At 69.8% G+C, this 23632-nt stretch overlaps 2 protein-coding genes across 7 annotated transcripts in view; one reads left to right on the top strand and one right to left on the bottom strand.

Annotated features, from left to right (window-relative positions):
- Window positions 1–316: 316 nt before the first annotated feature.
- The window catches only part of BRF1 (BRF1 general transcription factor IIIB subunit), a 40408-nt gene continuing 17092 nt past the window's right edge, over window positions 317–23632 (bottom strand). For 2 of the 5 annotated variants that reach the window (XM_080687448.1, XM_080687449.1), the window contains exons 4-18: window positions 22423–22454; window positions 21019–21091; window positions 14434–14583; window positions 13123–13216; window positions 12279–12405; window positions 11839–11878; window positions 11671–11763; window positions 8231–8500; window positions 6881–6942; window positions 6514–6595; window positions 6384–6439; window positions 5430–5680; window positions 3688–3739; window positions 3068–3245; window positions 322–2623 (exon numbers count right to left, since the gene is read on the bottom strand). In XM_080687448.1, the coding sequence (XP_080543574.1) occupies window positions 2586–2623; window positions 3068–3245; window positions 3688–3739; window positions 5430–5680; window positions 6384–6439; window positions 6514–6595; window positions 6881–6942; window positions 8231–8500; window positions 11671–11763; window positions 11839–11878; window positions 12279–12405; window positions 13123–13216; window positions 14434–14583; window positions 21019–21091; window positions 22423–22454 (1598 nt within the window). In that variant the 3' untranslated portion in view covers window positions 322–2585. Of the gene's footprint in view, window positions 2624–3067; window positions 3246–3687; window positions 3740–5429; window positions 5681–6383; window positions 6440–6513; window positions 6596–6880; window positions 6943–8230; window positions 8501–11670; window positions 11764–11838; window positions 11879–12278; window positions 12406–13122; window positions 13217–14433; window positions 14584–21018; window positions 21092–22422; window positions 22455–23632 lie in introns of all 5 variants that reach the window. The other 3 variants (XR_013961603.1, XM_080687446.1, XM_080687447.1) reach the window with 3 other exon arrangements.
- BTBD6 (BTB domain containing 6) lies at window positions 17440–19904 on the top strand. Of its 2 annotated transcripts, XM_080687492.1 has the most exons (4): window positions 17440–17921; window positions 18009–18099; window positions 18217–18335; window positions 18464–19904. In XM_080687492.1, the coding sequence occupies exons 1-4, from the start codon at window positions 17554–17556 to the stop codon at window positions 19494–19496; spliced, it is 1611 nt and encodes a 536-aa protein (XP_080543618.1). In that variant the 5' UTR covers window positions 17440–17553; the 3' UTR covers window positions 19497–19904. The 2 variants fall into 2 exon arrangements, with proteins under 2 accessions (XP_080543618.1, XP_080543619.1); XM_080687493.1 differs by lacking the exon at window positions 18009–18099 and having other exon boundaries at window positions 17801–17921.

Raw genomic sequence — 23632 nt, 5'->3', positions numbered from 1 at the left:
CACCTTCCCTCCCCGGAAGCTGGCGGCCACAGGCAGGCAGGCACGCCCCACACAGCACCAGCGCTGGGCACCGCCCCCGTGGGAACCAAGTGGACCCTCAGTGTCCCCCAGGGGCCGGGGCACACGTGTAGATGGCTGTGTCCTGCTGAAGGGCCGGGCCCTGGCGATGGCCCCTGGCAGGCCAGGGACAGGCCGCACGGTGTGGTCCGCGGGCAGGACGGCCTGCAGGAGCCGAGCAGGCCCACGAAGGCACCGCGTGTCGGAGGCCCGGGCCTGAGCCGATTGGGGATCGCTGAGGACGCGCACAGGACCGTGGTCTGGCAGGTTGTGGCTTTTATTACTCAGGGAATGGGGTGTCCTTGGGTGCAGGGCTCCGGGGTTGGGGCTCGGGGACAGGAAGACTGGTGGGGACCAGCCTGGGCAGAGGGTCAGTGCCTGCTCCTGCCTTCAGGCTGTGCTGAGGTGCCACCAGGGGGCGGGCAGGTGGCCGCGGGGGGAGCGGCGTGAGGACATCCTGAGTCAGCCACCAAGCAGGACCTGCGGGCGGACCCCTGGAAGCTGGTCCCTCTGTGGGTGTGAGCAGCCGGTAAGTTCCTGAGTGGACCCGCCGGGACCCTGGAGCCCTGTCCGCTGCAGCAGCCGCTGGGAGGCCCCTCCACCCCAGCCTTGGGGGGTGGGTGTCGGGGAGCACTCCACACACCTCCTTGGGCCCAAGTCCCTCAACGGCAGAGTGGGCTGCAGGCCCAGCTGATCGGACCCTGGCGGCACATGACCCAGCCAGTGACCAGCCGCCATGCCTAGACCTGTGGCCCGTCCACGGAGCAGCCCGGGTCAGACCTGCCACCAGCCACCCGCCTCAGCCTCTGCCCACCCTCGAGCACCAGGGAGCCTGGGGGCCCGGAGGAGGTGCCGCCTGCTGGCTGGGCCTCGGCGTAAGGGGCAGTTGGTCTCGGGGAGGCTGGACAGCGGGTGGGGGGTGGGGCTGATGGGCCGGGCAGGACTCGAGGCGGAGCCATCGATGGACTTGTGCCTCTCAGAGGCCTCCGTGGTCTTGGCAACGTCGGGCGGCCATCAGCCCAGTGGCCTGCTCGGACTGGGGACAGTCAGGAGTGTGGGCCCAGCTGCTGACCTTGGGCCGTCACTCAAGCCCCAGTCCTCGGCCTCACTGGAGACCTGCCAGGAGCCAGGCGGAGCCCGAGTTACCTCCAGTGCTTGCTCTGACCTTGACCCTGAGACGTTAGAGCAGGCCTCTGCTCAGCAAGGGTCAGGCAGGCCCCAGACCCCGTCCCTCTCCAAGCCCTGGCGATACCCACCCTGTAGCACACCCAGCAGGGCCGAGATGGGGTGTCCTAGGCCAACCCCAGGAGAATGCTCAGAGCAGCCGCTAGAGGGCCGCCCCCAGGCCACTCGGGCAGCAGCAGGAGGGACCTGGCCGTAGGACAGATGTGCAGACAGCATGTGAGTGCTGGGGCCTCCTCCCTCCCTGGGCCTGGTGGAGGAGGTCACCTGGGGTCAGAGGTGGCATGCAGATGTGGACGGAGGAGCACGCAGGCCTGCAGGTGTCCCTGAGGCCCACACGTGTGGTAGGGGTGGCCTGCACGGGGGCTGTCCACAGCCTACTGGCACCCTGCCAGCCGCCGGCTGCTCGCTCGGAGCCTTGCCCCGTTGCCATGGGCTCACCCACCACCGAAGCAGGCGGCTCCAGCAGCACCGGTCAGCACCTGTCCTGGGGTGCGGTCCCTACTCTAGGACCTGCCCCGAGTGCTCCTCACCTCGCCCTCGGGCCGCTGTCCCTCACCAGGCCCCCCCCTCTCACCTCAACTTCTGCTTCAGCTCGCACGCCCGCCCTGCCACCCCCCAGAACTCCCCTCCAGCCCCACCTGCCCTCACAGACACGTGGCCTCGAGTCCCAACTTGCAGCCTTTGCTGCACCCCAGCCAGGAGACCGAGTGCTGGGCAGGGAGGGCAGTGTGCACTCTGTCACTGCGGTCACCTCTCCGGGGACCAGGGCCGGGGCCGGGGCCTGGCCTTTGGGCCATGGCAGTAGGCTCCGGCCCTCCCATGCTGCAGCCTGGCCCCTGGGCCGGTCAGGGCCTGGGAACGCTCTAGAGCAGGGCGGCCAGGCTCAGAGGCCCTGCCTGCCCGCCTTCCCGCCCTCTGGATGCTGAGCCAGATGCCAGCTCCGACGTGAGCGCCCACCTCTCCTGGCTCAGGCCGCCTGGACGCGGGGTGCAGCTCCGGGTGGGCCAGGGCCCGGCGCGGGAGGGAGCGAGGACTGCAGCTGGAGTCCACAGGGCTGAGCTCAGCCAGCGAGCACGGCGAGCGAGCCGTGTCCTGGAGCCCACCCAGCCTCCACCGCTCGGACGAGCCGCTGGGCCTCCTCGGCCTCCAGCCTGCGCTGCAAGGCCCACACCGTGCATTGCTCAAAACATGGCGCCAGCACAAGTGCCCGGACGTCCCTCGTGGCCATGACGAGGCTGCGGGGCCGGCGAGGCCACGCTCACACCTGGGCTTGGGGCCCGAGTCCCGGCCTGGCCCCCCAGAAGCCGGGGTCCGCCATGGGCGCGGCCGTGTGCCATCGCACCTCAGTAGCCGTCGTCGTCGTCACCGTCACAGCCGTAATCTGCAGAGACAGACGGCGCCGCTGAGCAGTGGCGCAACCAGGCCCCGGCCCTGCCCCCGAGGCTCCAGCACCAGCGGGGGCCCTGGCCGCACAGGCCCCACCGCGGATGAAAGGCGCTGCTATGGTCCCTTCGGGTCCCGGGGGCTGATGGCCTGGCATATGGGCGGTGGGGGCCTGGCTTCAGGTCAAGGGCCCGTGTGAGGTGCACTGTGAGGTGGGTGGGACCCCTACGTCTGTGGGCATCACTCCCGGGCACCCCAGGCCCCGGTCTCCCAGGGGGCAGGCTTGGCCAGTCCATCTCGCACACCTAGGGCCCCAAAACCCAGAGTCCGCTCCGTCCGGAGTCCCTCCCCGGGGCAGACAGACCCCACGGCCTCAGCAGGGTCGCCAGGGCAGGCGGCCGGTGCCCGCTTCTCTGGGGGCCCAGCCCTGCGGGGCCCTCACCGCTGCCGCCCATCATCTGCAGGGCACTGACGCAGGGCTCCCCGTCCTCCTCATCGGGGTCGGGGTCCTCCTCCTCGGCGTCCTCCTCGGGGTGGTACGACACAGGCCCGCTCTCCACCAGCACCGCCGCGGGCCGCCCCGGGTCACAGCCGCGGGCGGGGGGTTTGGGGGGCAGGGTCTGCGAGTGAGGGGACAGCTCTGAACGAGGCTCTAGGCCACCCCCTGACCGGGCCCTCCTGAGCTGCACCTGCAGCTGCTCTGGGACCCCTGGGGACCCCCGTTTCCCATTCTGTTTCCTGACAATAGGAGTGAAGACCGAGCCCCTCCGGGAGGGCCGACCCCACACCAGGCCTTCACCCGCGGAGGGCGCCACACGACGGCCGCACCGGGACTTGGGCCTCGCTGCCCAGAGGCTCTCCAACGGCCCGGGAGACATGGCCGCAGGCTGGCCAGGGCCGCAGGGCGCCGGGAGGACTCAGCTCTCTGGACCAGGCCCTCCCAGGACACTCCTCCCGCGCCCGGGGCCTCAGGATCCCCTCTGCCCACCAAGTCCCAGCTCCTCCCTCCCACGTCCGCTGGCTGCTGCTCCCCGAGGCCCCGCCCTGGCTGGCCACACACACCTCGCCCGGGGCTGCCTTCTTAGCCGCCTGCGTGGACACCATTGGCCTCAACCTGAAAGCAAGCACAGGAGGGGGGTGAGGGGGGCATGGAAGGGAGGTGAGGGGGGGAGGTGAGGGGGGGCATGGGAGGGGGGGCATGGGAGGGGGTGGGGGGGCACGGGAGGGGGTGAGGGGGGCATGGGAAGGAGATGATAAGAGGCACAAAAGGGGGTGAGGGGGGCACCGGAGGGAATGAGGGGGGCACGGGAGGGGGTGGGGGGGCACGAGAGGGGGTGAGGGGGCACGGGAGGGGGTGAGAGGGGCATGGGAAGGGGATGATGAGAGGCACAAAAGGGGGTGAGGGGGGCACCGGAAGGAATGAGGGGGGGCACCAGAGGGAATGAGGGGGGGCACAGGAGGGGGTGAGGGGGCACGGGAGGGGGTGAGGGGGGCACGGAGGGAGTGAGGGGGGCACGGAGGGGGTGAGGGGGGCACGGAGGGAGTGAGGGGGGCACCGAGGGGGTGAGGGGGGCACGGAGGGGGTGAGGGGGCATGGGAGGGGGTGAGGGGGGCACGGAGGGGGTGAGGGGGGCACCGAGGGGGTGAGGGGGGCACCGAGGGGGTGAGGGGGGGCACGGAGGGGGTGGGGGGCACGGAGGGGGTGAGGGGGGCACGGAGGGGGTGAGGGGGCACGGAGGGGGTGGGGGGCACGGAGGGGGTGAGGGGGGCACCGAGGGGGTGAGGGGGGGCACGGAGGGGGTGAGGGGGGCACGGAGGGGGTGAGGGGGGCACGGAGGGCGTGAGGGGGGCACCGAGGGGGTGAGGGGGGGCATGGAGGGGGTGAGGGGGCACGGAGGGGGTGAGGGGCACGGAGGGGGTGAGGGGGGCACGGAGGGGGTGGGGGGCACGGAGGGGGTGAGGGGGGCACGGAGGGGGTGAGGGGGCACGGAGGGGGTGAGGGGGGCACGGAGGGGGTGGGGGGCACGGAGGGGGTGGGGGGCACGGAGGGGGTGGGGGGCACGGAGGGGGTGGGGGGGGCACGGAGGGGGTGAGGGGGGCACGGAGGGGGTGAGGGGGGCACGGAGGGGGTGAGGGGGCACGGAGGGGGTGAGGGGGGCACGGAGGGGGTGAGGGGGGCACGGAGGGGGTGAGGGGGGCACGGAGGGGGTGAGGGGGCACGGAGGGGGTGAGGGGGGCACGGAGGGGGTGGGGGGCACGGAGGGGGTGGGGGGCACGGAGGGGAGCAGGAAGAGCACTCTTGGGCCCAAGTCTGCCCCTCTCCTCCCAGCAAACAGCTCTGGCTTCTCCCTCCCGCCCAGGTCAGAGTCAGCATCCTCCAGGCCCACAGCAGGGGGCACCCAACTGTTGCTCACAGCACCCCGTCCCACAGGCCTGCTCACCCTCCCCACACCCTCCCCACACAGAGCCAGGGCACCTTTCCCACGGTCACCTGCGAGGGGCCGAGCGGGGAACACACAAGCTCCTGGGCGCTCCCACCTCAGGCAGGCCCCCTTCGGGCCCGGGAACCCCACCGCCCAGGGCTGGCGGCAGGAGGTGGGGCGGGGTGGGCGGAGCCCATGCGCAGCCCTTAGCCCGTCCCCCCGGGCACAGCTGAGGGGAGCTGGAGGGACCCAGAGGACCCTGCACCCACATGGGCCCAGCCCCGCACTGGATGTGAGCCGGCCAGGGCAGGGGGCACCACGCTGGCACCGACACGGTCCCTGGCACCGAGCCCCCGCCCTCGCCCAGCCCCGGCCCAGCACCTTTTCCCCACGCTGGCCACGGGGTCAGCCCCGCTCCTGCCGGCCGGCTTCTTCCTCCGAGGCAGCTTCCTGGCCCCAGCCCTGTCCTCGGGCCCCGCGTCCGGCCGCTGCGCCCCGCCCTTGCTGTCCAGGTCGCGGAGCACGCTGTAGTTGATCTTGCTGGAGATGCGCTTCTGCTCCAGCATCTTCTCGATGGCCTCGCCGGCCGTGCTGGCCTGGATCGGCTCCTTGCGCTTGCACGGCTTCTTGGGCTGAGGGCGGCGCAGAGTCACGCCCGCCCACGAGGGGCTGCCCCGGGCTCCCGGGAAGGAGGGGCTCGGCCACCCGAAGGCTGCGCCCACCTTCTCCTCCCGGGATGGGAAGGGGCCTGAGCCCCGCCCCACTGCACCCCCAGGGAGCGGGCACTGCCTCCAGCCCACCACGCGGCGCCCCTGCCGGGCCCGTGGCCAAGCAGAGGACAGGGCAGGCGCTCTGAGCCCGGCTGTCGCCAGCGGGGACGATGGTCCCTGGATGCGTCCTGGCGCCGAGCTGAGCCCCCGCAGGAGCCGCCTCTGCCTCTCCAGCCCCCCCGCCTCCTGAGCAGCCGACGGAGCCATGACACGGACCAGCTGCCAGGTCCCCACCCGACCCTGCTCCCAGCCGCCCCCTCTGGGTCCAGGTTTGCGAGCGCAGCTTTCCGGCTGCCACGACCCCCGCCTGCCGCACGCAAGCTGGTCTCTTCTGTCAGTTACAGGCCTGAGCACTCACTCCCCAGGCAGCTCCCGCCAGACAGCACCGTCCACCACCGAGGAGCCACTCAGCCACGGTGCTGCGACCACAGGACGGGCGGACGCTGCGGCGGGGCAGGCCTGAAGCCCCACGGCCTGCCTGGGGCTTCCCTACCGAGTGCGCAGCTACCGACCCCGCCACCCGCCAGCCCCACCCGTCAGGGGCAGTGGTCCCGGCAGCGCCCACCTTCTGCTCCTTGTAGATGCCCAGCTCCTTCTCCTTGGCGATGCGGGCTTCCTTCTCTGAAAGGCCAACGGCAGCGGGTCAGCGAGGGCCTCCCCCCTGGGGCGCCTGGGCGGGGCGGGGCGGCACTCACCCCGCTGCTCCCGCAGGTACTCGGCGTTCTCCCGCATCCACAGCTCGGCCTTCACGCGGGCTTCTGCCTCGTTCAGGATGTACTGGGGAGCACAGCGTGACCTGGGGGCTGGCTCACCTTGGCGGTGGGCCTCCCCCGAGGAGGGTGCAGGGACCCCTTTCCACCTGGGCAGCTCCCCGGCCCCAGCGGCACAGAAGCGGGGCCACCGGAGGGCAGGGCACCGTGCTGTGTCCTCAGGACCGAGTGGCCCCCCTCCTGCAGGGCCTGCACACAGCCGGGGTCAGGGGTCCCCATGCCCGGAGAGCGCCCCCTGCCCCTCCCCACCCCACCCCGGCAGGGCGCGCCTGGGAGGGCGCAGAGCACTCACCCTGTCGATCTCCAGGTCGTCGATGCCGCTGAGGTCCAGCTCGCCGTCCCCAGAAGCGTCTTCTAGAGGGAAGCACAGTGGTCAGCGGGCTCACGGCCCCACCCCCACCCCGTCCTCCCCGGCTCTTGGACTGCTTCCTCACCACCAGGGGCTGGCGCTGCTCCTGCGTGTGCGTGTGTGTGCGTGTGCGTGCACAGGGAGGGGAGCGACCCCGGACACAGAGGAAGCAGGATCTGCCCCCCATGGGCTGCTCCGCCTCCACCCCCCCTGCCCCGCCCCCGCATCCTGGCGTCCTGTGCAAGCAGCCTCCAGATCAGGAGAGGGCGCGACCACTTCTCCGGGAGTGGGGCCTCCGGGAGCCCCTGACGGTTCTCAGGACATCCCCCAACCTGCCAGCCCCTTCCTGCCCAGCTGGGCCACCAGCACCATCTGTGTGGCTCTCCTGCCTGCTGCCCCTGTCACCGGGTGTCCTCTGCTGAGTCCCCGGCTGTCAGCCCACAGCAGGCATCGGGGGCACTTCCCACTGAGGCCCTGCGGCCCCCTGGGCACTCCAAGGCGCCCCTTGTTCTCAGCTCCGGCCAGAATGGCCTCTGTCTGCTCCAGGGTCCCAGGGTCCCCGCTGCCTGAGGGCCTCTGCCTGTGCCCTCTGCCCCGTGCCTGTGGGACCAGCCCAGGTTCCATGCACACAGAACCCCTCTGTGGGATGACCTGACAGATTTAACTATGTCATGCCACTGCCCCTGCCCGAGGCCACCACTGCCATCGGGCGGGCCGCCCTGCCACGCCTGCCATGCGCGTGGTGACCCTCAGGCCGCCAAACAGCTTTGCTGAGCAGTGCCCAGGGTCAGGCCCTCCGCTGGCCTGGTCCCAGCACAGGACCAGGACCTGCTGTCGGAAGTGACTTGGCAGAACCAGAGCCCCTTCCCGGGTCGGGAGCCCCTGTGCCTGCTCAGTGGGGTCACGGCTGGGGCTGGGGCTGGGGCTCAGCAGGAGAAGCGTGTCTGGCTGTGGAGACCGTGCCCGCAGCCGGCGCTGCCCCACCAGCTTGGACAAGGGCAGCGGATGGGCCTTGTGACACGTGGCCATGACTCAGCTGAGAGCTACCTGCGGGCGCCTGGCACGGTGCCTCTGGGTCACAGGGGCAGGGGGAGCCTGTGGCCACTCCTCACCAGAGGGCTCTGGCCAGGACCGAGCCACAGGCCAGCCAACAAGGGTCCCAGAGACAGCGATGCCAGGGCCGCTGACTGCTCACAGCCTGCACGGGCCGCAGTGCCCCCGGGCAAGCCCCGCTCCTGAGGGGGCGACCCACACCCGCCCACACCCAGAACCCCTCTGCCCGCCCGCACTCACTGGACTCCTGGCTCTGCGAGGAGATGCACTCTCGGATGGAGTCCGAGATGCCCAGGCTGGCCGCCGTGGGCAGGGGCCCGAGCAGGGACTCCAGGGCGGGAGGCTTGCCGCTCCCGCTGGGGCTGCCCGCGGCCTCCGCACTGCCGGGCACGCCGCCGCCGAGCAGCTCCCGGTAGAAGTCCTTGTTCAGGTGGCTGGCAGCGGCCTCCAGCTCCTCGTCCTCGGCGTCCTCCTCGCCGAACAAGCTGGCCGTGGTGTCCTCGACGGGGCCTGGGCACAGTCGACCCCGTCAGCCCGCAGGGGCGGCCCCGCTGAGGGAACTGCTCCCGCCGGCCCCGCGGGCACTCCCACCACTCCCTCCGACGGCTTTGTCACCACGGGCGCCCGCCGGCCACACGCCACCGACCGTGGCCCACACCTCACGCCTGGTGCGAAATCAACACGACGCCACGGAGGAACACGCCGCTCGAAGGCCACACGACCCCGCAGGCAGCAGGGGAGATGTCTGCGGCTGCCCCCCACCCCCCAGGACCCCTTCCCACCGCTTCTCAGAGAGGCAGGAGCGGGAGACAGACACGTCGCTTGGCTGCCTCCCACACGCCCCTGACCAGGCCCGGGATCGAGCCTGCCACCCAGGTACGTGCCCTTGATGGGAATGGAACCGGGACCCTTCAGTCCGAGGGCTGACGCTCTGAGCCAAACCGGCCAGGGCACGTTTGAGTTTGGATGAAGCAAAAACTTCTTAGAAATGGCGCTGAAAGCAGAGTCCACAGAGCACCGATAAATGCACCTCCGTCAGAACCCAGACCACGCGCAGGCTGGCTGCAGAGCACGCGGCTGACCCAGGAACTCAAACCTCCCTGCCGAGGACGCCCCGTCCAAAGTGGGAGACAGCCGAGGGGACCAGAGACCACTGCGCGGCGAGTGAGCACGGCCCCCAGGAGGACGGGCGGCCACGTGGGAAGCAGAATCGGGGGGGGGGGGGGGGGCGGGTCTTGGACACCCGCGTTCGCCGCCCTCGGCCCTGGCCCAGGAGGGAGATGGTGGGGACGTCCACAGCGCTCAGTGCCGTCCAACTGGAGTCACCCACTGTCCGCAGCCGGCCAGCCGGGTCAGCACTGCCGCCCTGGAGAAGGACAGGTGCTGCCGGATACGCGGCCAAGCCCGAGCGACAGGGAGGGGGCGGCACACTGCGAGGGGCGCTGCCGTGACGGCCTCCGGGGCGGGCGGGCCCTGCGGTGAGCACGTCACACGGGCCCCCCCCACAGAGCAGGCCCCTCGGGGAGCGGCACCTGAGCTCGGAGAGTGCGAGTGCCACGCGAGGGGCTTCCATCTTGACACGTGTCTCCCCGGGAACAACCATTCGCTTCCCAGAGAGCAGGGCAGTCACGTGGGACCGTGGGTTGGACACCAGCGGCTCCACCCGGGCTCGCAGCCGCACCCTCCACCCGCCTCCATCCTCCCAGCCACCCCCCGCCCCCCCGCCCCGGGAATCGCTTCCCGCCCCCTTCACCAGGGCACAGCGACGCAGGGCGGCACACGGAGCCGTGGCCGCCGCGGGCTCACAGGCGTGGCCCAGGAGCAGCCCCGCAACCAAGGCGGCCGTCCGGTCCTGCCCCCTGGCGCCGGGCCTGGGTGGTAGGTGGGAGGTGCCGTCCGATACCCTGACACACAGCCGCGGTGGGGGAGGGGCAGCTAGGAAGCTGGAGAGAGGAGGAGCATGGGAAACACCCAGGAGACCAGCGGGCAAGACCACACCCGGCCAGGTCAGAGGACACCCCAGAAACGAGCTCGCTCCGACCGCGGGGCGCTGCGCCCAGAACGGCCAGCGCAGGGTCACAGACGGGCCAGCCGTGTCCACAGGCTCAGAGAGCCGAGACGTGGCAGCAGACGGCCCCGTGGAGGTGGAGCCCAGGCCCAGGGCATCCATCACCCATGAGGCCCGGGCAGACACGCAGTGCGCGGCTCCAGGAGGGACAGCGCCAGCGGCACTGCCGGACCACGCGGGGAGTGCGTGAAACAGAGGGCACCCCCTCGGCTCCGGAGCTCCCACTCTCCCGCGGCTGAGCACCGAGGAGAAACAGGACCTGTGCTGGGAGCGCCGACGGCGCCCGACATCACACCGCAGCCCCGGCCCTGCGTGCCCCCGGCCCTGCGCGCCCCCGGCCCTGCGTGCCCCTGGCCCTGCGCGCCCCCGGCCCTGCGCGCTGAGCCCAGAGGCGGGAGAGGCCACCGGCTCATAAACCAGGCGCAGCCGAGCAATAGCCCACGTAAAGCCCCGTGGTGGGAGTGCACCAACCTGCCGGGAAGCCCCGAAACCAGAGCCGCCCCCCGTACCAAGGATGAAATAGAGAACGGCCCGGAACAGAAAGACCAAAAGTACCCCAAGAGCCGGCCGGCGTGGCTCCTGGCTGACGTCGACCTGTGAACCGGGAGGTCCCGGTTCGATTCCTGGTCAGGGCACAGGCCCGGTTGCAGGCTCCATCCCAGTGTGGGGCGTGCGGGAGGCAGCTGATGGATGATTCTCCCTCCTCGCCGATCCCTCTCCCTCCCCCTTCCTCTCCGGGAGCAACAGAAGCGCATTCTGTAACAGAAGCGCCCGGAGCCCTGCCCTGCGCTCAGCAGTCGGAGCGCTGGTCCGTGTACCAAGGGTTGTAGGTTCGGTTCCCGGTCAAGGGCACGCACCCGCATGTGGATTTCCTCCCGTACGGTGCGAGAGGCAACCAGGCGATGTGTCTCCCCCGTCCCCCTTCTCTCTGAAGAAGCCACAGAGAAACGCCCTCCGGCGAGAACCACGGCCACACCAAGAGCCTGGGCACAGGGTCCAGCCTGAGCAGAAGGGGAGCCGCTGGAGGCAGGACAGCCCTGGAGAGGAGCCGGGCGCTGCCGCCCAGACCGAGTGTCAGGGCACACGCCACCACCTGCTCGCGGGCCTGCGGCCGGGGACAGGGACCACTGAGAGCTGCCCAACCCGGACAGGGCGAGCCCTGGGCAGGGGGACGAGGGGGCGACCAGAGAGACATCAAAACACACGGGCACACGGCTGTGCAGCACGCCACAGCAGCTCTGCAGGCGCAGGGGGCACTGAGGGTGCTGGGATGGGGCTGGGCACTGAGGGTGCCTGGGCAGGACGGGCACTGAGGGGCACCGTGGAAAGGAGCCCAAGGGGGCCTGTGGCTGCAGAGCCAGGGCTGAGCTCCACCCACGGGCAGTGAGCAGGGCAGGCCTGCATCTGAGAACAAGCACCCGAGGGACGTCAGCCCAGGGCAACGGGGACAGAAGGCGAGAGCACTGGAGCTGGGAGCTGCTCAGCGCAGGCTGGGACCTGGGGCGCGGGCAGGGGACCCGCCGCCGAAGTGAAGCAGGACACGGGCGCGGAAGGGCAGCAGGAGGGCGCGGGGTGACGAGTGCAGCGGGGCGGGCGAGGCGGGCGCACTCACCGTCTCTCGCCAGGCTGGCCAGCGCCCCCTTGGCCTTGGGCCGGCTGTTTTCGAGTTCCGTCTCAATCTCGTCCTGGTAGCTGGAGATTTCCCCTGCGGGACCGTGAGGAGCAGGAAGTGAGCACAAACCCCCCCCCACGAGATGTCTGCGGGCAGGCAGCTGCTCACCTTCGACTTCCTCCAGCTTTTTCGACAGGACTTGTTCCAGCTGAAAACCAAGAGACGAGACACTGAGCTGAGGGCCAGGAGAGACCAGGATGTCAGCCAGACGCGCGCCTGCGGGCCGTTACCGGCACAGGGCCCGGCGCCCACCTTGCCGGGAACACGCTTCACGGGGCTGAGCGAGGGCCAGAGCAGCAGTGTCAGGGCCAAGGTCCCGGCCCGGGGACGTGTGCACCGCTGTCCACACCCACCGCCCCGGGCCACGCCGGTCACCCCGAGGGACGGTCTGGGAAGGGGACCCACGTGCCCCCCCGCACCTCCGTGTGTGCACCTCCCCACACATGGGCACGCATGCAGACCACCGTGTTGCCACCCAGACGTGCAGCGTCAGGTGGCAGAACCGAGCGCTGACCGGGAGGCGCAGGCCGCTGCGCCGGCGGGCCCACCTGCTTCGCCCGCAGCTTCCGCTGGCCGGCCGTGTACGACGGGGGGTCGCACTCCTCCTCCAAGTCGATCTTCATGAACTCGTCCACGGTCAGCTGACTGGTGGGGGTGTCTTCGAATTCCGTGAGCCTACGACAGAGATGCGACAGGCGCCCTGCTGCCCCCAACAGCCACTGGCGCCGGCAGGTCAGGGAGCGGCCCAGGCAGTCCTGGACCCCGGCCGCGCCCGGCCCTCCAGCAGCCCGTCCACGCCGGCTCAGTCCTGCCCACAGCCACGCCCAGCTGGAGAAGGGCCACTCGCTCCGGCTCCACAGGCGGCCGCGGAGAGCCGGAGGAAGCGCACCCTGCCGTCGCGTGCCCCCTGAAGGTTCGCTCTCGGCAGCCTGGTCCGTTTCTCAGTCCACGCAGCCGCCCCGAGGTCGGGTAAGGGAACCAGAAAGGACTGCCAGCGGGAGGGGCACGCCCGGTCCATCCGCCTCTGACAGGCCCCGTGCAGCTGAGCTGGGGCGGCCGTGACCTCGCTGGGTCCCTCGGTACGCGGACAGGGGCCCGTGTTGGAGCTCCGCTTCCTCCAGGTGACGGTCACTCGGCCACACCAAACAGGACACGGTGAGGCCGCCCTCGGTGCCCGTTCCTGACCCTCTCGAGTCTGGGCGACTCTATAAACTGCCGCCCACCTGAACTGCTCGGAAGGGGCCGCCCACTGCCGACGGCCTGGGCGTGGCCCCAGGAGGAGGGTCCCGGGCAGGGAGAGGGCCCCCCGCCCCGCGCTGGGCCCCAACCAGCAGGCCTGGCGGAGCCGGAGGAGGACACGGCCTGCCCCGAGGTCTGAGCAAGGACACCCACCTCTTCCTCAGCGTGGACTCGCACACCTTGACCACGCTGATGACCTCTTTGACGGTTCTCCGGAAGTCGTGCATCCTGGCTGCGACCAGCAGTGCTGGGAAGGAAGTGAGGGTGAGGCGGCAGAACGGGCCTGCGACCCAGCCGTCGGGCTGCCCTGGCACCGGGCGCTGTCCGTCCGCGGTGGCTCAGGCCAGAGCGGGTGTCAGGGCCCTGAGATCCACACGCCGCTGCCGGGACTCACACGGTGCCCACGTGCTGCCCGCCCTCCGCAGTGAGGCACACAACCAGCGCGTGTCCTGCGGACTCGGAGCCCTGCCAAGGGCCCGGCAGCAGCACTGGCCTGTGTGGAAGAGCCGGTTGGCGGTGGAACTGGGGACTCGGAGGGCCTGGGACGGGGAGGGCCTGGGACGGGGAGGGCCTGGGACGGGGGGCGGGGGGGGGGCTGGGACGGGGAGGGCCTGGGACGGGGAGCGGGGGGGCCTGGGACGGGGGGCGGGGGGGGGGCTGGGACAGGGAGGGCCTGGGATGGGGAGGGCCTGGGACGGGGAGCGGGGGGGCCTGGGACGGGGCGGGGGGGGGGGCTGGGATGGGGAGGGCCTGGGACGGGGAGCGGGGGGGCCTGGGACGGGGGGCAGGGGGGGGCTGGGACGGGGAGGGCCTGGGATGGGGAGGGCCTGGGACGGGGAGCGGGGGGGCCTGGGACGGGGGGCGGGGGGGGCTGGGACGGGGAGGGCCTGGGACGGGGGGGGGGCTGGAACAGGGAGGGCCTGGGACGGGGAGGGCCTGGGACGGGGGGGGTGGGGGCTGGGACGGGGAGCGCCTGGGACAGGGAGGGCCTGTGCTGGCGCGTGGCCGGCGGGTGGACTGGTCCTGGTCTGCAAGCTCAGAAACCAGGTCCTGGATGGAATGTGCCCCGGGCAGCGCTGGGCCTGCTGGAGCTGACGGTGGGCGCACGGGCCCTGGGCGTCCCAGGAAGGAGTGGGCCCATGGGCACTGGGGAAGAGGGAGGACTCCAGAAGAGGCTCCACAGACCCAAAGGCGTTTGCGGGCATCTGCCACCGGATACACTGGACGGCTGACCCCTGGGGCCAGGGAGCCAGCCCGAAAGCGGGCACCCCGGCCGCCAAGCCCCAGGTCCCGCCCCTGCCCCTGGCCGGTGGAGGGCACCTGGGAGCAGGTGGGAGTCCGAGAGGGTACAGGAGGCTGGGAGGCAGCTCTGGGGGCGGCCCAGCACCCCCTGCTGCAGGTCAGGACAGAAGCCACCACCCGGCGGCCAGCGGGGCCCGGCAGCCTGACGCCAGGACCCCGTACCTGCCCCGCAGAGGCCCGAGGGGCGCCGGCCCGTGTGCATCCAGTCCCGCTTCATCCTCTGCAGGAGCCTCAGGGCCGTCATGGACACCTCGTGGTTCTTCTCGCCGAACTCCAGCAGGTGGGCGAAGCGCGGGATGTACAGGCAGGGGTCTGCGGCAGACACGCGCCTCAGCGCACGCCCCGCCCAGCGGCCTCCCCCACGCCCCCCCCCCCCGGGGCCACCCTCTCCTGTCCTTCCACCACAGGCTCCCCAGGACCCTCACCTGGAACCTGCAGCCCCTGACCTCAGGGAGGGGCCCTTACCGCCACCCGCCCCACGGGTGCTGCTTCGTGGACACGGCGTGGCTAGGGTGAGGTCGAGCTGTGCATTGCCCAGCGCTCATCCTCGCGCCCTTTTGTCTGCGTGTGCGCCTCCACCCGAGTGCCTGCTCCCTGAGGGGGACCAGCCTGCTCAGGGGGACGGCGCACAGAGGCTCTGCGCTGGGACGAGGCTGCCTGGGGCCTCCAGCCCCTGGGACAGCAGCACCACGTCACCGAGTGGACTCGCTGACCACTACAGCGGCCCAGCAGGCGGAGGGCTGTGCGGGCCTGCGGCGCAGCACGGTGCAGACTGGGGACAGGACTGTCCCAGAAGCCCTTGCTCCGGGGGCTGCTGGGGGAGAGGGCCGAGGAAGGGGCGGGGGCAGGCCGGGAGGCCCGAGAGGGGACTGAGAGCGCATTACGGCCCCCCAACAGCAGGCAGAGGGGAGACAGACCCGGCTGTGCCTCCCTCCGCCCACGGGCTTTCATGCCTGAGCTGGGCCTGCAAGTCCCGAGACCCTACAGGCGTCGCCACCCGAAGGTTCGAGGCCACAGAGAGTGGCACCAGCCCCGAGGCAGCGCGAGGGACTGCGCGGACCCCGGCGACACGCCCCACACGGAGCAGCGCGAGGGACTGCGCGGACCCTGGCGATGCGCCCCACACGGAGCAGCGCGAGGGACTGCGCGGACCCTGGCGACACGCCCCACACGAAGCAGCGCGCACCGCCTGGCTGCCGCACTCCAGACCACACAGCCGCCCAGGCACCTGCAGCCCCCTCCCTTTTCCAGGCGAGCAGGTGGCAGGGGTCAGGCGCCCAGGCCACACGGCCCTGTGGCCACCACGGGCGACTGAGGCGTGAGCCTAGGCCGCCGGGAGCCACAGCCCACACCCACCCTGTTTCCTTCTGGATTCGCTCGGGGTTTAATTTTTAACTTTACGGTTTATTTATCTACTTTGAAAAACCTTATTGTTGAAAGCATTACTGATGTCCCTTTTTTCCCCACTGACCCCTTCTAGCGACACCCCCCCAGGTCTTCGCCGCACTGTGGAGTGTCCGTGGGCTCTGCGGATTCGCACACAAGGTCTTCGGTTAGCCTCAGCCCTCCCACCCCCACTCCCCGCCTTCCCTCTGAGAATTTTTTTTTTTTTTTTTTTTTTGGTGATTTGGTTTCCAAAGAATATTTTTGGGAGAAAACCAAGGTATATTTTAAAAATAACATAACTGTTGCAATTTCTAACTGCTTTAAAAAACATACACCATCAGAGCTGGGGTTAAAAGCGCATTCAAAGAGCCCATCCTGGGGGGGCGGGGCCTTGGCCCAACTTTAAGAATACTGGGAACAAAGTCAAGACAAACCCACCAGGAGAGGGGGTGCTGGGGGACAGGGACACGGCACCGGGAAGGAAAAGGCGAAAGTGGCAGACCACACACAGCGCAGACCGTGAGACTAGCCGCTCGGGAAGAAAGACAAACTCAGGGATGGCGTCTACACGAGACACCAGAAACGCAGCCAAAACGCCAAGAGCGGAAGGCAGTGCCGAAGGTGGCGGGAGGAGGGGCGGCGCGGCGCCTAGGGCGGTGAGAGGGACCGGGACTTCCGGGGCGCAGAGAAAGAGCACCACCAAGGAGAGACAGACACGGAGAGACAGCGAGAGCGGAGCGGAGCACGGAAAGTGCCGGAAACAAGCTGCAGACCAATACCGGGAGCCTTGACCACAGCTCTCCAGCGGACAGGCTGACCAGGGGAACGCCGCCTACGTAACCCTGGAGGGCGCCCCTGGTGGGAGCATCGCCCGATGGCCCATTGCGCGTTTGATCCAGGGGCGGGGCTCAGGCAAGAGTCAACCAGTGAGTGCACCCGTGGGAGGAACCTCAAACCCATGTCTCCCCCCGCACCCTCCGCCCCTCTCTCTCAACTCAGTTTTAAAAACAGGCGCTGACCAGGCTGTGGCCCTGCACACCACGAGGTGGAGGGTTCACCCGGGGCCGGCACACGCCCAGGCTCCCGTTCCATCCTGGGGAGGGTGGTCACGGGAGGCAGCTGGTGAACGTTCCTCTCACACCCACGCTCCTCGCTCTAAAGCCAGGAAGAACGTGTGTCCTCGGGTAGGTGAGGACGTTCTAAAAAGGCGCTAAGGGAAGGGCAGTCTCTTCAAGCCCCGTGTCTGAGAAGGGATGAACATCCGGGAGCGCTCACCAAAGAACCCCTCGGATCCTTAACCACCACAACCGGGTGAGAAAGCAGGGAGGAGCCCTGGCCAGGGCAGGTGAGACCCAGCTGGGCGCGCACAGGAGCTCACCCCGGGGCGGCTTGGTCCCGGGCGGGAGGCGTACAGTGAAGCGGCCGGGTCACGCGTGCGGAGGTGGCACAGGCCGCCGCTTCTCTCAGGTCAACCCATAAACCAACATTTAAAAAAGGAGGCGAGGGCGCAGGGTGCGGGGCATCCTCTCTCCAAGGCAGTCCCATGGAGACACGGAGACGGCCACAGGCGACGGCCACAGGCAACGGCCAGGTGCTGGGCTCACTGGCCACCAGGCCGGCCCTGCCCTCCGCCCACAGCAGTCCCGCGGGGCACGGGGCCACCTGGACACGGTGCGGGGAACGCCGGTTTGCCCCGCCTGACCGCTCTAGGGGCGGGGCCGCGGGCGCGCCCGTCGTGCGTGGGGGCAGAGCCAGCCCCGGAGGCGGGGCCGCGGGCGCGCACGTCACCGCGGGGCGGGGGCTGGGGCGAGGCGGGCCCGGGCGCCGTGACGCGCAGCTGGACCGGCGCCCCCAGCGGCGGGGCAGGCGGCGGGCGAGGGAGCGGCGCCCGGGCCCATGCTGCTGCCCCTGGCCTGTCTGCACGGCCGGGTGGCGCAGTGTCTGACCGCGCTCCTCGTGCTGGCGGAGCCCACCCCGAGGCTCCGGCGCGGCCCGCGGTCGCCCGGCGCCCCGCCCCCGCGCGCCAAGGCCCTGCCCGTGAAGATGGCCGCGGAGCTGTACGCGCCCGCCGCCTCCGCCGCCGCCACCACCGCCACGGACATTGCCAACAGCAACGCCGCCGCCGCCGCCGCGGGCAGGAAGGGCCCGCCCAGCGCCCCGCCGCCGGCCCCGCCGCCGCCGCCCGCGCCCTCGCTGCCCGCGCCCGACAACAACAACTTGGAGAGCCCCAACTGGCAGTCCTGCCACCCGACCCTGCGCGAGAGGTGAGCCGCCGCGCCGCGCCCTCTCCCGCCCGCCCGCCGCCCCGCCACCCCGCCGCCCGAGCCCAGCCTGTGCCCTCCCCTTTGCAGGAACGCGCTCCTGTTCAACAACGAGCTCATGGCCGACGTCCACTTCTTGGTGGGGCCCGCGGGCGGGGCCCAGAGAGTGCCTGCCCACAAGGTTGGTGAGCCCGGCCTGGAGCTCCCCGAGGCCACAGGCCGTTTCCTGATTGTGAGCTGACGGCCCTACCCGCGGGGGTAGAAGGCCCAGGCTCAGGGCGGCTTCTCTCCTGCACAGTACGTCCTGGCTGTCGGTAGCTCCGTCTTCTATGCCATGTTTTACGGGGACCTGGCAGAAGTCAAGCCGGAGATCCACATCCCTGACGTGGAGCCCGCCGCCTTCCTCATCATGCTCAAGTAAGGGGGCTCCCCTGGCGGAGGCGGGTGGTTCCATTGCCTGGCGCCCCGGCCAGCGCCGGAGGGGAAGACCCCGGGGCAGGTGCCCCGCTGCCCCAGGCGGCCTGTGACCGTCCCTGCCCTGCCAGGTACATGTACAGCGATGAGATCGACCTGGAGGCGGACACCGTGCTGGCCACGCTCTACGCCGCTAAGAAGTACATCGTGCCCGCGCTGGCCAAAGCCTGCGTGCACTTCCTGGAGACGAGCCTGGAAGCCAAGAACGCCTGTGTGCTGCTGTCGCAGAGCCGGCTGTTTGAGGAGCCCGAGCTGACGCAGCGCTGCTGGGAGGTCATCGACGCGCAGGCCGAGATGGCCCTGAGGTCCGAGGGGTTCTGCGAGATCGACTGGCAGACCCTGGAGGTCATTGTCACCCGCGAGGCCCTCAACACCAAGGAGGCGGTGGTCTTCGAGGCCGTGCTGAACTGGGCCGAGGCCGAGTGCAAGCGGCAGGGCCTGCCCGCCACCCCACGCAACAAGAGGCACGTGCTGGGGCCGGCCCTCTACCTGGTCCGGATCCCGACCATGACCCTGGAGGAGTTTGCCAACGGCGCTGCCCAGTCGGACATCCTGACCCTGGAGGAGACCCACAACATCTTCCTGTGGTACACGGCGGCCAACAAGCCCCCGCTCGACTTCCCGCTGACCAAGAGGCGGGGCCTGGCCCCGCAGAGGTGCCACCGCTTCCAGTCCTCGGCCTACCGCAGCAACCAGTGGCGCTACCGGGGGCGCTGCGACAGCATCCAGTTTGCGGCGGACAGGAGGGTGTTCGTGGCGGGGCTGGGCCTGTACGGGTCCAGCTCGGGGAAGGCCGAGTACAGCGTGAAGATCGAGCTCAAGCGCCTGGGGGTGGTGCTGGCCCAGAGCCTGACCCGGTTCGTGTCCGACGGCTCCAGCAGCACCTTCCCGGTCTGGTTTGAGCACCCGGTGCAGGTGGAGCAGGACACCTTCTACACGGCCAGCGCCGTGCTGGACGGCAGCGAGCTCAGCTACTTCGGGCAGGAGGGCCTGACGGAGGTGCAGTGCGGGAAGGTGACCTTCCAGTTCCAGTGCTCCTCCGACAGCACCAACGGCACCGGGGTGCAGGGCGGGCAGATCCCCGAGCTCATCTTCTACGCCTGAGGCCGTGGGCGTGCGAGGCGCTGGGGGACGGGAGGGCCGCCCCTTTCTCCACGGCACGGCGGGCTCCGGGAACTCCTCACCGTTCGTGCGCAGCTGGCTGTAGCCAGAGGTATACATGAGACGCTGACACGGCCAGAGCCCGGGTTCTGAATGCAGGTGGCAGGGCCTCATCGCATCTCCTGCACGTTGGGGTGCACACTGGGTGGAGGGCGGACTTGAGGGTGGAGGGCAGCCCGGACCCCGCCAGTGGTGCCCATGCCACCTGCTTTGTGGGCTGGGCCGGCCCTCCCACCCTCCCAGACTTTGTTCTGAGTTGTTCTAAGCTTAAGCCCTTCCTCCAACTCTAAAACCCGGGGAAAGTCATTTATTACCGTTTCTCTTGCGTTTTAATAAAGTGAGCCACACCAGGTAAGGACCTGCGGGCGCTCGTTCTCAGCCGCCGGCAGAGGAGAAGCCTGCCTGCTTCCAGAGCTCGCTGGTCCGAAGCGAACTGCGCCCAGGGAGGCGTGCGCGCAGACCTGCCCTCGGCCGGCAGGCGGGGCCTCCCCATCTGGGCAGCTGGCTTCCAGGGCTGCAGCCAGAATGCTCTGGGAAAGGCCAGAAGTCTTGCACGTGGTTCAGCGTCACCAGTTGCTCAGACGAAGCCCTACTGTAGGACGGACTCGGGTTCGAGGGAGGGGGTGGGCGCTCGCAGGGCCCAGGGTCCAGCCCCTGAACACTGGCAGGCTGGAACGCCCCGTGGGTGCGCCGGGGGGAAGCGGCCTCTGTCCTCCGACAGCACTCTCCCTGGGCCAGTGGTCGGCAAACTCATCAGTCCACAGAGCCAGGTGTCAACAGGACAACGATTGAAATTTCTTTGGAGAGCCAAATTTTTTAAACTTAAACTTCTTCTAACGCCACTTCTTCAAAATAGACTTGCCCAGGACGTGGTATTTTGTGGAAGAGAAACAAGGGGCCAAAGAGCCGCAGTTTGCCGACCACGGCCCTGGGCCATTGCTTTGCTTCTGGGGAACGTAGCGTGATCCCGGGGGGAGGTACGGCGACACTCAGCAGGGACGTGGCCTCCCCGTCCTGCAGCCCTCCAGCCTCCTGGCCATCTTCCCGGACCCTGCCTTCCCAGCCCTGGGGCCGTCCTCTGGGTGACCCAGCCTGCTCCCCCTGGACGCCAACGGGCACAGGAAGAGGCCTGCCGGCAGACTAAACCGTGCTCCTGGCAAAGCTCCGCCATACAGGCGGCTGCTCGTCCGTGCCGAGGCCCCGCCTGCCCTGGGCACCTGGCTCCAGGCGCTTTCCTCGAAAGGTGGACGCAAGGTCCCCACGTGCTGTAGCTCCCACCCCCGTGCCCTGTCTACACGCCGTCCACACTCACTGAGGACTGGCTTCAGCACTTTGGTTTTAAACCAGAAAAACTGTCACTGCTGAGCTCCTGGCGCGTCGGGGCCACGTTTCCGACCTCGCCCTGTGCTCGCCCTCGCACACGGCCCCCTCGGCGCTGCGCCAGGCGTGTGCTGGCCTTGCCTACCTATGGCGGGCGCGTTGATGCAGAGCTCTCTGGCCAGCAGCAGGAACGTCTTCCCCAGCACGTACACGTTCACCTGTGGAGAGCCACACGGAGGGGTTTGTGTTGGGCACACGTCTGCTTTCTTCCTTCACAATGTCCATCTCACCGTCCAGCCTCTGGAGAACCCTCTGCGGCCCCCAGTCCGGCTCCAGCCCACACAGGCCCTGGCGCCAGGGAGTCCCGTGGCTCCTGCTGGAGGGTCTCACCTGAGCTCCGCCAGGGCGTGTGGGCCTTGGGGCGTGTGAATAACAACAAGAGGAGACCCGAGCCCTGGGTGGCCTCCTCCAGTTTGAGGTCTCACTCGTTGCCCATTTGTTGCCTCTAAATGGGCGGCCCCCGGCAGTGCAGTGCGAGCTCCCGGGGTGAGGCCCTCAGGGCAGGCTCCACCCCAGGCGAGTGCAGAACGTCGCCTGGGAATGCTGAGCCCGGCCCTCCACCCGAAGCTTCAGGTCTGAGCACAGTGTGTGTCCAGCCTGAACCTGCGGGTCAGCACGGACTCCATGGGCCCTGGTTCGGCCCTGGTGAGCGGGACCCTCCACTCCATTTGCCCTCTTCGTCTGGACACCTGACTGGCTCCCATTTCCGAAGCTGGGAGTGAGAAGCCACCAGAACAGCCCGCCCTGCAAGCAGGGCCCGAGCCCTTCCTGCCCGGCCTTGGCCTTGCGGGGCGGCTGCCGGATGCAGAGGAGGCGGGGCCTGCCCTGGGCGCCTGGCACGCAGTGCTCACTCTCACTACCAGTGGGCTGCCTGCAGCGGGACCTCTGAGGCTCCGTGCGTGAGGGCGGCTGGGAGGGAGGAGCGGGCACTGAACCCCGGGGGACACTGGTCTGGGCTAAGCTTTCCCCACGGGGTGGAATTTGTGGGGACCCCGCTCCCTCATCCTGTTTTCAATGGCACGACTTCCCTTTGGGTCCCTCAGTGGATGATGGCCATGGGCTGACCCAGGGCACGGGACACGCAGAACCTCAGCCCGCACTGCCCGGCCCCCGAGCGCCCGCCTGCTCCCGCTCCTCTCCCTGGGTCTCCCCATCACGTTCTCCTCTGGAGATGAGAGACCCCACAGGAAGACGCTTCCTGGCACGCAGGAGGCAAATCTCTCTGAGCTGACGGTAAACACAGGTTTGTAGGTTGTTCACATGTACACGTGAGTCCGGGTTTTTTCTTTAACAGAATCACCCTTGCCTAAGACGAAGTCCCACCGGGGTCTCTCCACCGGTTCTGAGGCTGGGCCACCGGCCCAGGACAACGGGACCCCCAGTCCAGTGCCCCACCAGAGAGCACACCCTCGTGTGCCCCTCACCTATGGACCCTCCCACTGGGCAGGGCAGCGCATGCCCCCAGCACAGCCCGAGGAAGGGCCTTTACCTGGAGCAGGTCGCTGAGGTCCAGGAGCATGTCTGCGGGAGAGGTCAAGGAGCACTGCACCTGGAAAATCTACGCTCGGTGCCCGACTCGAGCGGGGAGAGAGGCGGCAGGTGACGGAGCCTTCCAGAGGCGCCGGTGAGCCACCAGCAGGACGGGGAGAGCCCGCCCATCAGGTGTCCCTGTACCAGGGCTTCCCTGCACCGGGGGGCCCTGCATCAGGGGGGGCCCTGCACCAGGGGGGCCCTGCATCGGGGGTGCCCTGCATCGGGGGGCCCTGCCCTGGCACAAGTGCGCAGCAGCATCACTGAGTGCCTGTGGCGCTGGGACCGTCCTCTGCCCAGGACTCAGGCTGGGGACGGGCACAGGCGCTGCCCAAGGGCTGTGCTCGAGGGGCAGCCGGGGGGTCGGCACGGCCTGTTCTGGCTCTTGGCGGATGATTCAAACGCAGCAGACTCGGCCAGTCCTGAGAGGCCACGCAGACCCGGGCGGTTCTCGGAAAGTGCCGTCCGCGCCCACCGGCGCCTGGTGCCCGGGCTCAGTCCCACCAAGAGGCCCTGCCGCCTCGAGACCATCCCGGACGGGACATCACTGAGACTCAGCTCACTGCACTGAGCGGACAGTTCACAGACGTCAACAGTCAGCACTGGAAGTCAGAACAGATTCCTCCACCGCGCACATCGTGCGTCATCCATCAGGCGCCCAGAGACCAGCGTCACCCAGTAGGTCTGACGGCGTGAGCGGTGGGCTGGCAGGGCAGCGAGATGGCAGCGAGAAAGCAGCCGGCACCTCCTCCCGGCCCTAATGGCACCGAGAGAGGGAGGGCCCGGAGCACAGCGCCATCAGCGCCCACCGACCGAGGAGCCTCGCGGGGAGGCCTGCCCCCACCGCCGCCCTCCGCAGGGCCTGTGGCTCTGGCTCTGGCTCTGGGCCAGCTTTCCTGCAGGGGCACACGCAGCACAGGCCCCACGGCCCTGGCCCAGGACCAGGCCCCATGAACAAGCCCTCCCCACGCTCCCCGCCCCGCACGCCTGGGCCCGTGTCTGCACACACTGCCCCCAGCCCCGCGGGGCTCGGCTCCCGCAGAGCACCCACTGGGTACGAGGAGCGGCCCCCGGCCGGCCTGCGGGCACCGGTGGCAGAGGGAGCGGACCGGGACACAGCCTGGGTGGCGCTCACCCCAGCACCTGACATGCCACACACGAGGCCACAC

The sequence above is a fragment of the Plecotus auritus genome, assembly GCF_963455305.1.
Source record: "Plecotus auritus genome assembly, chromosome: 1".
Lineage (NCBI taxonomy): Eukaryota > Metazoa > Chordata > Mammalia > Chiroptera > Vespertilionidae > Plecotus > Plecotus auritus.
The sequence above is the reverse complement of the archived record's forward strand: the minus strand, read 5'-3'. Positions and strand labels throughout refer to the sequence as shown.